This window comes from Hypanus sabinus, chromosome 6 (genome assembly GCF_030144855.1).
Source record: "Hypanus sabinus isolate sHypSab1 chromosome 6, sHypSab1.hap1, whole genome shotgun sequence".
Lineage (NCBI taxonomy): Eukaryota > Metazoa > Chordata > Chondrichthyes > Myliobatiformes > Dasyatidae > Hypanus > Hypanus sabinus.
In genome coordinates this window covers 93,724,197-93,739,258 of record NC_082711.1, presented here as the reverse complement: position 1 = coordinate 93,739,258, position 15,062 = coordinate 93,724,197, and the positions used below count along the sequence as shown (strand labels likewise).

General features: G+C 38.0%; 1 protein-coding gene across 1 annotated transcript in view; it reads left to right on the top strand.

Moving 5' to 3' along the window:
• vwde (von Willebrand factor D and EGF domains) overlaps nt 1–15,062 on the top strand; it is a 230,007-nt gene that overhangs the window by 55,347 nt on the left and 159,598 nt on the right. Inside the window, exons 2-3 of the mRNA XM_059972621.1 lie at nt 8,892–9,076; nt 10,172–10,403. Coding sequence (XP_059828604.1) covers nt 8,892–9,076; nt 10,172–10,403 — 417 coding nt within the window. The remainder of the gene's footprint in view (nt 1–8,891; nt 9,077–10,171; nt 10,404–15,062) is intronic.

Genomic DNA, 15,062 nt, shown 5'->3' with positions numbered 1-15,062 from the left:
GATGCTCTATTTCAAAAATAACCCTAGTCATTTAATTAATCCTATTACAGCTATTCTTCAGATACATGTCCTTTGTGATCTTTCCTTTTGGGGTTTAATGGCAGAGTAATACAAGAACTTTTTGCAAAATTCAATTTTAACCTAATATAAACTTATAATGGAACTTTGACACTAATTTAATGTTTGAAGTCTAAACATGATAAGAATAATATGCAACAGTCTTGGGCACTCATAAAAAAATCAGTTAAGTGAAGATGCTTTCAAAAGTAATGAAATAGGAAGTTTCTAAATATTTAAAAGAAGCATAAAGGGCAGTAAACAGCAAAAATAAAATCAAATTAATATTTGGTGTGACCGCCCTTTTGCCTTTAAAACTGCATCAATTCTCTTAGGTACACTGTCATGCAAGTTTTATAATAAAATTGGCTGCTATGCTGTTCCAAGCATCTTGGAGAACTTGCCACAGTTCTTCTGCAGACTTTGGCTGGCTCGTTTGCTTCTGTCTCTCCAGATAATCCCAGATGGCCTTGATGATGTTGAGATCAGGGCTTTATGAAGGCTCTTTGTTGCAGAACTCATTGTTCTCTGTTTGGCTGAAGGTAGTTCTTTTCGACCTTGGCTGTGTGTTTGGGGTCATTGTTCTGCTGCAGAATGAAGTTGGGACCAATCAGAGGCCTCCCTGATGGTAGTGGGTGATGAATAAGAATCTGCTTGTATTGAGGATTCCATTAATTCTGACCAGATCACAAACTCCATTTGCAGAAATAACTTAAACCTACAGGGAACCTCCACCATGTTTCACTGTTGGCTGCAGACACTCATCCATATAGCACTTTCCACCTCTTCTATGGAGAAACTGCATCCTGTTTGAGCTAAAGATATTAAATTTTGATTCAGCACTTGCTGACATTGTTCAGCACCCCACTCCTTGTGTTTTTGTGCATAGGTGAGTCACTTGGCTTTGTTTCCACTTCCAAGGATTGGCTATTTGGCAGAAACTCATTAATGAATACCCCATCTGACAAGACTTCTCTGGACTCTAGAGGAGTGTACTTGGGTTCCAGTTGTTTCTGTGAGTTCATTGCGAGATTTCTTCTGATTTAGGAAGAACATCAGTTTGATGCATCTCTTGTCTTCTGCACTGTGTGTCCATGGCCAGCTATTCCATTTCTGGTCCTCAACCTTACCTGCTTCTTCTTCAGATCAGCTTGGACAGCACACCTTGAAATTCTTGTCTGCTGCAAATTTCTGATCAGGAGAGACCTTGCTGATGTAGGATGACCACCTCGTGTCTTGTTGCTATGCTCGCTCTTGCTAAGGTGTAAGAATCAACTATTTGAAGGTTAAACTGTCACCTCTGAGACATCCTTAGCTTTTTAGTTTGATTCTCCTTGGGCCAGGTTGATTCAATCCACGTCATTTCAGTTACAATTAATCACTTTAGTTCATTCAATTCTGTGTTATTGATCATTGACATCTGTCTATCATCTTTGTTTAATCATGCACTGGGCTATATATCTGCACAGTAATGAAGTTTTTAATTTAAAAATTGTCTATTACTTAATATGCTACTTTAATGAAATACAAAAAATTCTCTAACATTTAATGTTTTTGGAAAATGAATGTTTGGGAAGCCAAAATTTGCCCTTCTGACACACTAATGCAGAAGACAAATAATAAACATCTAACACAAAATTAGTATAAAAAATCCAGGGTGCCTAAGACTTTTGCACAGCACAGTATATAGATTGGTTTCATCATATTTTCAAAGGTGACAAGCTTGAATAGAATTCTGTCTTTAATTATTATGTCATCAAACTGTAAATATGTCCAGAATCTTGTACAAGAAAACTTGTAATGATATAGGCTCAAAGGTATTAAGTGAATAATAGATGAACTCAGGATCTGACAACAGGGTTTTAATATTTAATATGATATGAAAATAACTAATGGAAAAGTAGGCAACAACAGATGTTGCAATTTCACCAATAGTACAAGTTTAAACTCAACAGTAGTATTTACCCACAAAATGAATATACATCTAAGAATCATACTTAACTACACAAATAGTTTTAGATATAAATTGGATTTTAAAAAAACCTTTTCCAAACAGTGTGGTGAATTAATAGAATTGCTATAAGTACAAAGATTTCAAGAATCATCAGGAAGAAGTATAATAAATAAGTGAAATTGTGATTCTAGTTAAAATGTTTAATAGGGGAATTATTCAATGTACAAATATTTGTAAATGTAAGCACTTCTGTGGACAGCAAGGGAATATTTTCTCTCTGAGAAATATAAATACAAGCATGGTTCTGTTCAAGTGCATCTCAACAACTTAGCTAATTGGTAATAAGCCTGTTGACCTTCAAAAGGAATTTTTATCACCTCCATTTTGCAGAATGCAGTATTTTGAATATAAAGTAATTATGAAGTGCCTATCTTAACAGAACTACTTGTGCAACTAAAAGATTATTTGAAAGCTTTGTCTTACACCCACCCACAGCTAGTTGTGAGTGATGACAGGCAATTAAACAGCTAAATGGAAGACGAGGCTCCAAACAAGAATATCCCCATTATTAACAATGAATGTGCCCAGTTTCTTAGTGCTGAAGAAAAGGTTGAAGCATTCAGAGACATTTTCAATGAGGTGCTAGAAAGATGGTCTTTCTTAGTTGCTGCTTGAGCTACCTACCATCATAGAAGCTGGCTTCCACAAATTTTGTTTCTTCTCACACGGTCGAGAAATAGCTGACTATGGAACCAGGAGTGGTTTTTATGTCCTGAAAACTTGAGCTTCAAAATTAGCTGTGGCTCTAGCTCAAGCTGCTCTAGTTCACATACAACAATTGCATCTACCTATCAGTGTAGGATATTGCCTAAATCCACCTCATTCACAATTCGTAGAACGAATCTAAATCTGATTTAATCACCATCCAAAGTGAACTCCCAATCACTGCCAAGGTGAAACAGAAGTCATTAAGTATCATAGGGCAAAACCTCCGAAGACTGAAGCCCTTCCTTGCACAAAGGAAGAGATTTGTGGTTGTCGAAGGACAATCATTATAGCCACAGGGCAGGATTTTGTTCCTGCAGGCTGTGTCCTCAGCCCAACTGTCTCTGGTTGTTTCAGCAATGTCTTAAATTCTGTTGTACAGTCATAAGTGTTGATGAATTCTAATGATTCCATTATGTTCAACTCCATTTGCAGCTCCTCCAAACAAAGCAGCTTGTGTCTACACATGACAAACTGAAACAGTATTTAGCCATGGACTCCTAAATGATGACCAATGGCCACCACCAACAAGAGAGAATCTAATGACCTATCATAAAGATGTAGAATCATTGCAATCACTGAGTCTTCCCACCAATATCCTGGGACCAATCCTGATCAAAATCTCAGTTCGACTGGTTAGGTAAATTCCATAGCTTCATGAGCAGGTTAAAGGTTAAATATTCTGCAACAAGCAGCTCGTCTCCTGATACCAAACCTTTGCACTACACACCTGCTTGCTGGAGTACTGTTTTACTTCTTCCTTGAAACAGCAGTTCAATTAATGGAAATTCACTATTATGGAATTCACAAATCGATGCCAAAAAATCTGCTCTCAAATAAAAATTTGCTTCCAAAGACCTTGTGAGCGGGAGTTAAAGAAGTATAATAGAGTTAACACAGAGTTGGGGACATTTCCTACAAGCACCTCTCTCCTTATCACTAGGAGGGATCTTCACAAGAGTACAACATACACCGTCAAGGAGCCTCACGATTTGGGTTACGCCATCTTTTCAGCTGCCATCGCACACCTGGTAGAATCCTGTACTCCCACTCCACTGGGTTCAAGAGCCACAACCTCCCTTCAACTATCTCTTTCTTGAACTAACTGGCAACAGCCAAACCAGTTTAGTTACACAATCACCACTGATCAGTTTGCACTAAAATGGCCTAATTAAATAGTATTTTCTCTTGTAATTTATTTTTCTTGTGAATGCTGCTTACACATTGCCAGGTGCTTATGATACTGCTTTCAGTTGTTTGATGCACATATTAACTTAACTTGACTTTGATCTGAACATTGATTTTTGTTTTGAAATATCATTTCTTGATGCATGTGGCATATAATGTGCTTTGAATTACAGAAAGTTCCAATACAGATGCTTTTCTGGGAATACAACCTTTCTATAACATTGGAAGTGTAGGGTGCCTATATTCTTGAGTGTAACATCTAGTTAAAAAAAAATTATTGGAGATTACTATAATAACAACTGATTAGACTAGGAAATCTATTCTAGCACAAATGCTTGAGCATGCTGTATTAATGGAGCTTTAAAGTATCTACCTGGGTGCATTTCAGGAATGTGATGAATTGCTCTCCCGTTGCCTGGATTATTGGCCTCTGCAACTCGAAACATCCAGCACCACCCAGGACAAAGCAGTCTCTTTTGGTACCCTGTCCACCCCAGAAATATTCTTTCTTTTCATCACTGGTACACATTTGGTGTCTATCATTTACAGTGCAAAATTCACTAGAGTTGCTCTTCAAGGCTGACCCAGTGGTTTCTTACTAACCACCAAAGAGGACAGGGCATCAGAACACCACCACCTACAAGTTCCCCTTCAAGATGTGCACAGCCTAACTTGGAAGTATATTTCTGGTCCTTCATCACTAGGTTTAAATTGCAAACAGCACTGTGGGAATACCAGTACGTTGACCTTCACAGGAAAAATGAAGTGGATGCAGAAGCTGGCACAAAAGCATATCCTCAGAGGGCAATTTTGCATTCTGAAAATGAATACAAAAAAATATATGCAAGACACAAGTGGATTTTTTAAAAACAAACTTCCTTCTGGAAGGATATCAGCTACAGAATAAATTTAATATTTATCCTAGCACATCACTCATTAGAGAATTGATTGAAACATAATGGCTTGATACAGGCATATAATATTTTTCTGCTACTTATATGCAGCATGATGAATGAAGAGCCTCTGATGAATTTTCTTTCTTATAGAGTAGTCTAGAAATTATTCCATTGACTCCATTGTCCTTATTAGTAATGTGCGTTCTGAACTCAGATTCACTTACCTGTGGAGGCTTGTATTCAAAAATAAGAGTAGCACTAAATAATAATGACTTAATTTCCAGGCTATACTTCTTAATGATTAATAGGTTTTGCCTTGGAATTGCTGGGAATGGATAACAGTTAAAAAAAGCAAACTGCAATAATATCCAGACAGCTCTTGACAGAATTTGGACAACTTTCAGAGACACTGTAATGTAAAACTCAAGTCATTTATACATTCTTCACATTACTCAATATATAAATCTGGATGTTTGGAAATACATTGGATAAAACATGTGTTATTGTGCTAGATAGAGATCCAATTCCCAATTGGTTGTATAATGGGTTGTTCCTCTATTTCCATCAAATCCGTAAGACATAGGAGCAGAATTAGGCCATTTGGCCCATTGAGTCTGCTCTGCCATTATCATGGCTGGCCCTTTTTTCTCCCCACTCAACCCAAATCCCCAACCTTCTCCCTGAAACCTTTGATGCTGTGTCCAATCAAGAACTTCTCAATCTCTGCCTTAAATATACCCAATGACCTGACCTGCACAGCTGCCTGTGGTAACAAATTCCACAAATTCACCATCCTCTGGCTAAAGAAATTTCTCCGCATCTGTTTTAAATGCATCCCCTCAATATGCATGCCTCTTGTACTAGATCCCCAACCATGGGAAACATCTTTTCCACATCTACTCTGTCTAGGCCTTGCAACATTCAAAAGGTTTCAATGAGATCCCCCTCATCCTTCTAAATTCTAGCGAGTACAGACCCAGAGTCATCATATGTTCCTCGTATGATGGTTCTTTCATTTCCAGAATCATCCTTGTGAACCACCTGTGGACCTTCTCCAATGCCAGCACATCTTTTCCTAAATGAGGAGCTCAAAACTGTACTCAGTACTCAAGGTGAGGCCTCACCAGTTCCTTATAAAGCCTCAGCATCACATCCCTGCTTTTGTATTCAAGCCCTCTTGAAATGAATGCTAACATGGCAATTGTTGTTACTTGCTCATCCTTCATGCTTTAACAGGTGACCCCTTCCTAATTACTAATCTAATTCTTCCAGGACAGAGGTGCATGTTCAGGTACTTTTGCAAAGTAAATTTGAATGCACCCTGTAAGGTGTAGTTTTCTGCAGGGCACCAGAATTGGTGGTTGTTTCTAGTGAGATCTTAGTAGAAAAGAAAGATATTATTTGAAAATATATATAATGTTAGGCTGCTCCGGTTAAATGTAAAACTGTATGACAGAACAATAAATCATTCTGTACCATGGGGATTATTTATTAGGTTTGTTCTTATGTTCGTACAAATAGAGTTAAGGTTTTTTTACTGCTTGTCGCTTCTCAAACTAGCTACTGCACACATTTCCAACTCTGAATTTATGTGCTACCAGTAATCAGTCATTGCCTTGCAGTTGTTTATCATCACACATAGATACTGATGTAGTCATTCAGCATGTTGGATTTTCATCAGCGATGATGCTTTATCACCACAAATCTTTAAAAAACTAAATACCATGCTTTCCTTAATTTTCTACAACCAACGTAATGAACGTTCACAATTACGTCCAGTTTTCCATTATAGATCCTTCCTTGTTTCATAATTAGTTTACTGTTAAATGACATATGTTCACTCTGATGATGCTGATGAATCCTTTCTTTAAATACATGATGAGATCTTCATTTTTTGCTTTATGCACTTTTAAAAAAAAGTTTTCATTAATTTTTGCTCAATTAATATGCGCCTTTCCATTTGTGACATTATGTTATCACTTAAAATAATTCAGATTTCATAAGATTTAGGTTTTGGAATTTCAAATATTACAACTTGTACTCCATTTGTCTTTTATCACTCCCATATAGCTTCAACCTTTTCTCAACGTGTTAACAATGAAGAAAGGCATGTATCGTGGTTCATTTCAAAACATTAAAAGTTCCACTTAACAATATACAATTTATCAGAAAGTATTGTCAAAGTTTATCTGCAGTGTGTGGCAGGCTGAGGAAAGTTCTTGGCCCAGACCACCGAACTGTTAATTCATTTCCATGGAAACTGCCTGACCTGCTGAGTTCCTCCAGCATCTTATATGTGTTGCTTTGGATTTCTAGTATCTGCAGATTCGTTCATGTATATGATCATCCATTCTTTTGATCAGATTTCAATTGTCTAGTTAACATGTGCAAGGAAAAAAAAGATTTTATAGGTTTTTTTCATCAGTTCAATATGTTCTAAAGTGCTTTACAGTAGAATGAGAATGCTTTGAAGTGTGGTTTAGAATCAGTTTTATTGTCTTACATGATATGAATTTTTTTCTTTTGCAGCAGCAGTGCAGTGAAAAGTCAAGATTACTATAAATTACAAAATAACTAGTGAAGGAAAAATGAATAATGATGTTGTGTTCATTGGAGTAGTTACTTGTAAAATGGAAAATGCAATAATCAGTTTGTACACATTACAATCCTTCAAATAGTGGTTCATAATGACCAGGTACCACCATCATACCAAAAGAAAACAATTTAAGGGATAAATATTTGCTGGGACCATGAACTATCTCTTCTCTAAAATAGCATGATGGAATATTTCACCTAAAAGTTTTAATAACTTATCCTAATGCAGATTCGATCTGAAATCTAGACATTTTTTCCTATATAAATGCTGCATGACCTACAGATTTCATCCAGCATTTTATTTGCTCTGGATTCCAGCATCCACTGTCTTTTGTCTCTACTTTCACCTGGAGGATGGCACATCTGACAATGAAAAGAATGAAGCACTACCTGTCTAGCTTTCTTGACGTTGAAATGATCACTGGCTTTCATGAGAATGCAATTGCCTTATTTCTGTAACTAAAAGAGCAATGTGAGAAACTTTCATTGGATCAGGCTGTATCTGTGGAAAGAGGAACAGTTAATCTTTCAGGGGTCAAATCTTCATCAAAACTGGAAAGTTTTCACTAGTGAAGGAGGATGATGAGGGATAAGTCGAATAAATGCAGTATGTGGTAAGGTGAGACTAAATAAATTAATGAGGACAATTAGAAGCACAATACAGTTTGTTTGCATTATTCTGGGGTACCTTTGTCTTAATTATTTTGTTTTTTGAGAACCCGAATTGGGTGGATTTCTTTTCTTGCCTCTTCTGAAGGGCAGCCTAACTGGCAGATCTTGCTGCTAACATCCCTGCAAACTTATTTGATCTTCACTTTGATCAACAATAACTCCAAAAACTGGCTCATTGAGTTAACCCTATTCCATCACCCAGCTCAATCAATGTGAGACTGAGACAAATGAAACTGCAGGTACTGGAATCTGGAGCAAAAACAATCTGCTGGAGGAACTTGGACAGCTGTATAAGTGAGTTATGGGGAAAGGCTGGAGGGGAATTGTGAATGCTTTGAGCCAAGGCTCGTGCTCTTGCTCTCCCATTTGAGCTCTGTCTGTCTCTCTCTGTCAGACTGTCTCGTTAACTCTGAGGTTTTCTTTTGGTGAACTGTAAGAGCCATCCAATAACATTTGATACTTAAATGAACCTCCCTTGATTCAACATTTTTTGGTTCATTTTGTATTTAAGCCAGGCTTGATATTTCTGAAACAGTATAAATTAAAACATCATACAGGGATATTTAAGTTTAAATATTGTTGCAGAAATGCACTGTTTATTTTACATACTCAGCAGATCAAAAATCTATATGTCAGAAATAGTTTTTGAAAGCCTATACCTTGTGATTTTGGCTAACCATATCATCAGTGAGGTTAGATAGAACAATTAATTATTTGGACAGTTATAGCAGACAGCCACTAACTCCCTTTCCATTGTCTGACAGCTCCTGAATGCTACCCTGGTGGTCATCAGCTCCTTCAAAACCCATACAGAAGTGTGGACTTTGATTCACTTCGGCTGCAGCAGTCAGCAATACAGGAGCTGATATGCGATCACTCTTTAACACCAGGATGGTATCGCTTTCAGATATTTGATAAGCCTGCAGAAATGCCAACAAAATGTGTAGAGGTATACAGTGTGCTTGAATCATAAACTATTTGACACACATGAGCAGAAGAGATGAGTATTTTCAAATATCATGCTGAACTGTATAGGAACTATATTGTTTAATTAAACCATCCTGTTTCATGGAAGCAAAGAAATGTGTCCGCTCTAGTGATGCTAATTTTAGGAAGATTTAATGAGATCTAATGGAATACAGATGATCATTGCTAAATATTGACTTATAGTGACTCAGATGCTCAGGTTTTAACTATTTCTGTTCTGAGTGAATTGATTCTATCCATTAGACCATTTCACTACCATGAGCTAGGGCCAAGAGAGGCTGCCTGACTTCCAACTGAAATCTGTTTACCTCTGAAATTAGCAGAGTTTAGCACAAAGATAATGGAAGCAAGGGTTGCTCTTGGATCCGTGCCTAATATGAACTGTAGCTTCGTTTCTTGACATTGAAAGATTTTTAAAAAAAATGTATTTTCAAAAGAAGCTTTTTGTAATGACAGTGTCCAACATTTCCTTCAGCTATGCTGTGAAAATGAAGGTTGCTAGCTTTACAAGTAAAACAAAATATATTTATTAAGTACCTTCCATGACCAAAACCACTAACATTGCTTAGTAAGCTATTTTTCAAGAACATTACATTCAAGAATGAACATTATGACTTTTGCTTTGCAATCCAGGTCAATCTTATAAGACTTGTCATGGAATCAGAAAATTATAAGTTTTGGGAATCATTTTGAAAACCATCCATTGGCCCATTAAATGTATACTTCTATGCACAAATGATGAATTTTCAGAACCATTTCCCTAGATCTTGCTTTATTAAGTACAGTTTTATAAATGACTAATAATTTGACTAGTGTAGACAGACTATATTCCAGTATGGACTGAAGGAATGTACAGACGATGAGGACATTTTTCATTTCATGAAGAGAAATAACCATAGTAGCAATTGTTTGTGAATGAAACCCTGACCTAAGAATGAAGCACTTGTTATTAGCTGAACTGAAGGTATCCCTCATTGTGTCGAATGCAAAGTGGTTTTACAAATTGTGGTAGGGAAAAAAAAGTTGCTTAATTTAATCTTACATATCTTCCCCTTAGATGAATCATTGTGGTACTCAAGCCCCTGTCTGGCTATCTCTGAGAGAGACAGATTCTTTGCCACAGCTTGGAGAGATTAAACATTTGACTGCCTGTGCGACATGGCGGTTTTTCTTCAGTACAACAAAGGACTGTTGCCTTTTCCGAATTCCGGTCAGTGTCCGAAATTGTAGTGACTTTTTCCTGTATCTACTCCAGCCTACGCAAGGATGCATGGGATATTGTGCAGAAGGTAGGTGTGTGCTATATATAAACAAAAAAAAATATATATACCACTAAGGTTAAAAAATTAGTATTACTATTTGGAGTATTTTCTGAGTTAATAACAGAATATTACCACAAACTTTGTCATTAAATTTGCAAATAATTCTGTATATTGAGTCAAAGTTGGAATATCTTTTATCATTGAATTGATGTTGGCATACTTAAATTCTGGTGTGTTACTGATTACCATACAGCAGTAAGTTTATGCATGGTAGGTATTTTATTTTTCTTTCTACTTTTCATTAACCTCAGATAGTTCCTTTGATCAATCTGATATGGAGAATTTGGGGGCTTAAAATCCATTCACATGGGATGCTGTGGATGGCTACTTCAGCAATGAAGAGGGACATTGGTCCTTTGGAAGGAGAATTATAGCTTAATAGCTAGAATTATGCCAAATAGCTAGAAATTATCTTCTGTATATGTGTTAAATACAATATTTTGAACATTTTGAATGCAAGAATTTATGTAACAATCATGCATATTAACCAAGTTAGCATGAAATTGAAGTCGGTAGCATGTTAAAAATTAGCTTTCAGTGAACTCCTTCACACTAAATTTTCATTTCCATTAATTTCAAAAATGTGTTTAGTGAAAAATATGTTGGTAATTCACTTTGCAATTGTTTGGAGTTATTGATGAAGCCCAATTTTGCTGTATTTAAATAATCAGCTATAGAGATAATAAAAATCATTTATTTATTTTTTTATTGGTTAAAAAATCCCCAAAAAGGAAAGAAAACTCAATTTCAATTGTGTTGACATCAAGAACAAGGCTCCATGGATGCCAAACATTATACAGCAACTAAAACAATCTCATAAAGCACCATTGACTACCAAGTATCATAGGTGAATCTTGGTAGCCAGATATGACAATGTAGTTTACAGGTAGTGAGTTGTGAATCCAGGTATTTGAGGAAATTAATTGACTTTTTAAAAATTATATTGATCTCAGAAATTGCACTTTAAATTTAAATTGCTTTCATTTCCTTCCTTTCAATATTGTGCAGGATTTTTTAAAGATAATTTATTGGGAACCTTTTTGCCTCATATGAAGCAAAACCCAAATATCCAATGAACATCTCCATAGTTAGTAATATCTTTAATTCCAATAGCAGCCCCTTGGCTGAACTGACCTTGGAACAGTATTGTGTTGAGCGATCAAACCTCTACATTTAGCAGTAGCTATAGGTCCCTCAGACCAACATCTCAAGTTCAAGTTTAATTATCATACAACCATCCATGAATTCAGCCAAATGTAACAGCATTCTTCCAGAGTGAAGGTGCAAAAACGGTAACAACAATACATAACACACTGCAGATAGCACATAGCACAAATAGCACAGATAGCTATGATTTCAGAAAAAAAACATAGTCTGAGAAAAAATACATAGCCCAAGTCCATGAGTGGCAAGACTGTTGACTGGTGTTAAGTTGTCCTGGTCCAGCTTGTTCTTCCATTGAGTGAGCACGGGAGGGAAACACCAATGGGCGGTGCTAGTTCCCAACCCAGAACAGATTCCAGCACGCCCACGGAGCCCTCTTCCACACGGCCTCAGCGTCTCCTCCCCTGGCGATTGCAACAAGTGACTCTGAGGTGAGGGCGTGGTCCTTGCCTCAACTGAGGCAATGTAGCTCCCCGATCTTCGGTCTCACCAGTGAACCAGACATGCAGTATTCTATGTTGCTAATATCCAGCAGGATCTTGTGATCACAAAAAAAACCCTTCAAGACAATCACTCACACCTTTTTTTTGGCCCATACATCATCCAATGATACACAAGTCCGTGCGACAAGTCCTTGGTAATTGAAAACTTTCAGCACCCAAAGGAGACTTAGATTCTCCTAGATGCTGGAAATCTTGAGCAACACACGAAGTTGGAGGAATTCAGAGGGCTAGGCAACATCTATGAAGACTGATAAATAATTGATGTTGCAGGCTGAAACCCTTCACCGGTACTCAAAGGAGACTGACAGTACAAAAATGTGAAATGCCGTGCAGACTTCTGAAGAGGAGAGACAAAAAGAAATATTGGGTAGATCAGCCTGTGGAACCTTCTCATCAGAACTTCAGGGCATGACGTATTTCCAGCTTTTCTGTGAAATATCTTGAAGTCTAGGGTATAAATTGTTTAACTGGATGATGATCAATTTTTATGCAAATCATTTGTGCTGATTATTGTCTTAGTGTAGCGGTGTCAAATATCTTTTTATTTGAAAAATGTTGATAATATACTGTGCTATATGGCTACTCTGAAGATGTAAAGCAAAGTGAATGTGCATGGACAAAGAAATGCTGAAACAGTATCAGTTTGTGCAAACACAAGCAAAGGTTATTTTTACTTCAAATATTAAAATAAGATATTACACTTAGCTTCAATGGAATACATTTAGCTAAGATGAAGTGAATTGGATGAGTAAAATAAGTCCTATTTTTATTTTTTAACAGCTCTTAAGTATTGAACTAATTTGGGACAAGGAGCTGGCATGAATGCAAAATTCACATCTGCTGCAAATTTGAGATCAAGAGTATTTTAATTTTCTTCCCTTATTTAAATATGTAAACACATTTGTTGTTGATTTAACAGAACATTGTGCAGGCACTTATATCCAGGTATGTGGTCAGTCTGGATATTTCTCTCAGCATTCCAGTGCACTGCTTTACCAGAGTAGAAAAATTCCCATTCGGTCATTGTCCAGTTGCACTAAATTCAGTTAGAAATGAGGCTCAAGATTAAACGTGTACCACAGTGTCATTCTCTTTGATTCTGGGCTTGGGTAAACAATCACAGGCTTAGTCAGGTCTGGCTATATGGGGGAGATGGAGGTAACCTTTGGATCAGGTGCTTGACAGCAATGGCAGAGCGCTGTTACTGTTGCATGTGGAAGGAAGAGCCAGAGATGTTACCCTTGGCTAACAGGGAATTAATCCAAGATTGTGCTCTGCTGGGGCACGTCTGTCAGGAGGGAAGGAATCCAAGATTCTTTTTTTGTGGTCAGGTGGAGAAACTCATCCCCATTATTTTTGAATTAATTTTTGTTAAGACTTGGTAAGTGACTATCTCCTCTAAAGGACATTAGTGAAACTGTGTTTTAGGGCAATCTGTTAGATTCTTGTTCACTTCTGAGATGATCACTTGTTATTTCAGATTTGGTTACCTTTTAAATTTAACTTCATAGAGTGCCACTGTCAAGTCAAGTCAAGTCACTTTTTATTGTCATTTCAACCATAACTGCTGGTACAGTACACAGTAAAAACGAGACAACGTTTTTCAGCACCATGGTGCTGCATGATACAGTACAAAAGCTACACTGAACTACGTAAAACAACAAGAAAAAACTACGCTAGACTACAGCCCTACCCAGGACTGCATAAAGTGCACAAGACAGTGCAGGCACTACAATAAATAATAGACAGACAATAGGCACAGTATAGGGCAGTAAGTTGGTGTCAGTCCAGACTCTGGGTATTGAGGAGTCTGATGGCTTGGGGGAAGAAATTGTTACATAGTCTGGTTGTGAGAGCCTGAATGCTTTGGTGCCTTTTCCCAGATGGCAGGAGGGAGAAGAATTTGTATGAGGGGTGCGTGGGGTCCTTCATAATGCTGTTTGCTTTGTGGATGCAGCATGTAGTGTAAATGTCTGTAATGGCAGGAAGAGAGACCCCGATAATCTCAGCTGACCTCACTATCCGCTGCAGGGTCTTGCGATCCAAGATGGTGCAATTTCCAAACCAGGCAGTGATGCAGCTGTTCAGGATATTCTCAATACAGCTCCTATAGAATGTGATGAGGATGGGGGGTGGGAGATGGACTTTCCTCAGCCTTAGCAGAAAGTAAAGACGTTGCTGGGCTTTCTTTGCTATGGAGCTGGTGTTGAGGGACCAGGTGAAATTCTCCGCCAGGTGAACACCAAGAAATGTGGTGCTCTTAACGATCTCTACCGAGGAGCCGTCGATGTTCAGTGGAGAGTGGTTGCTTCATGCCCTCCTGAAGTCAACAACCATCTCTTTTGTTCACCTTCAGAGACACGTTGTTGTCTCTGCACCAGTCTGTTAGCCACTGCACATCCTCTCTGTAAGCTGACTCGTCATTCTTGCTGATGAGACCCACCACGGTCATGTCATTGGCGAACTTGATGATATGGTTCGAGCTGTGTGTTGCAGCACAGTCGTGGGTCAGCAGAGTGAACAGCAGTGGACTGAGCACACAGCCCTGGGGGGCCCCTGTGCTCAGTGGTGGTGTCGGAGATGCTGCTCCCAATCCGGACTGACTGAGGTCTCCCAGTCAAGAATTCTACTATCCAGTTGCAGAGGGAGGTGTTCAGGCCCAGTAGGCTCAGCTTTCCCATCAGTTTCTGAGGGATGATTGTGTCGAATGCTGAACTGAAGTCTATGAACAGCATTTGAATGTAAGTGTCTCTTTTGTCCAGGTGGGTTTGGGCCAGGTGAAGGGTGATGGCAATGGTGTGGTCTGTTGAATGGTTGGGACAGTACCTGAACTGCAGGGGGTCCAGTGAAGGTGCAGCAGGGTCTTGATGTGCTTCATGATGAGCCTTTCGAAACACTTCATGATGATGGATGTGAGTGCAACGGGACGGTAGTCATTTAGGCAGGACACTGAAGACTT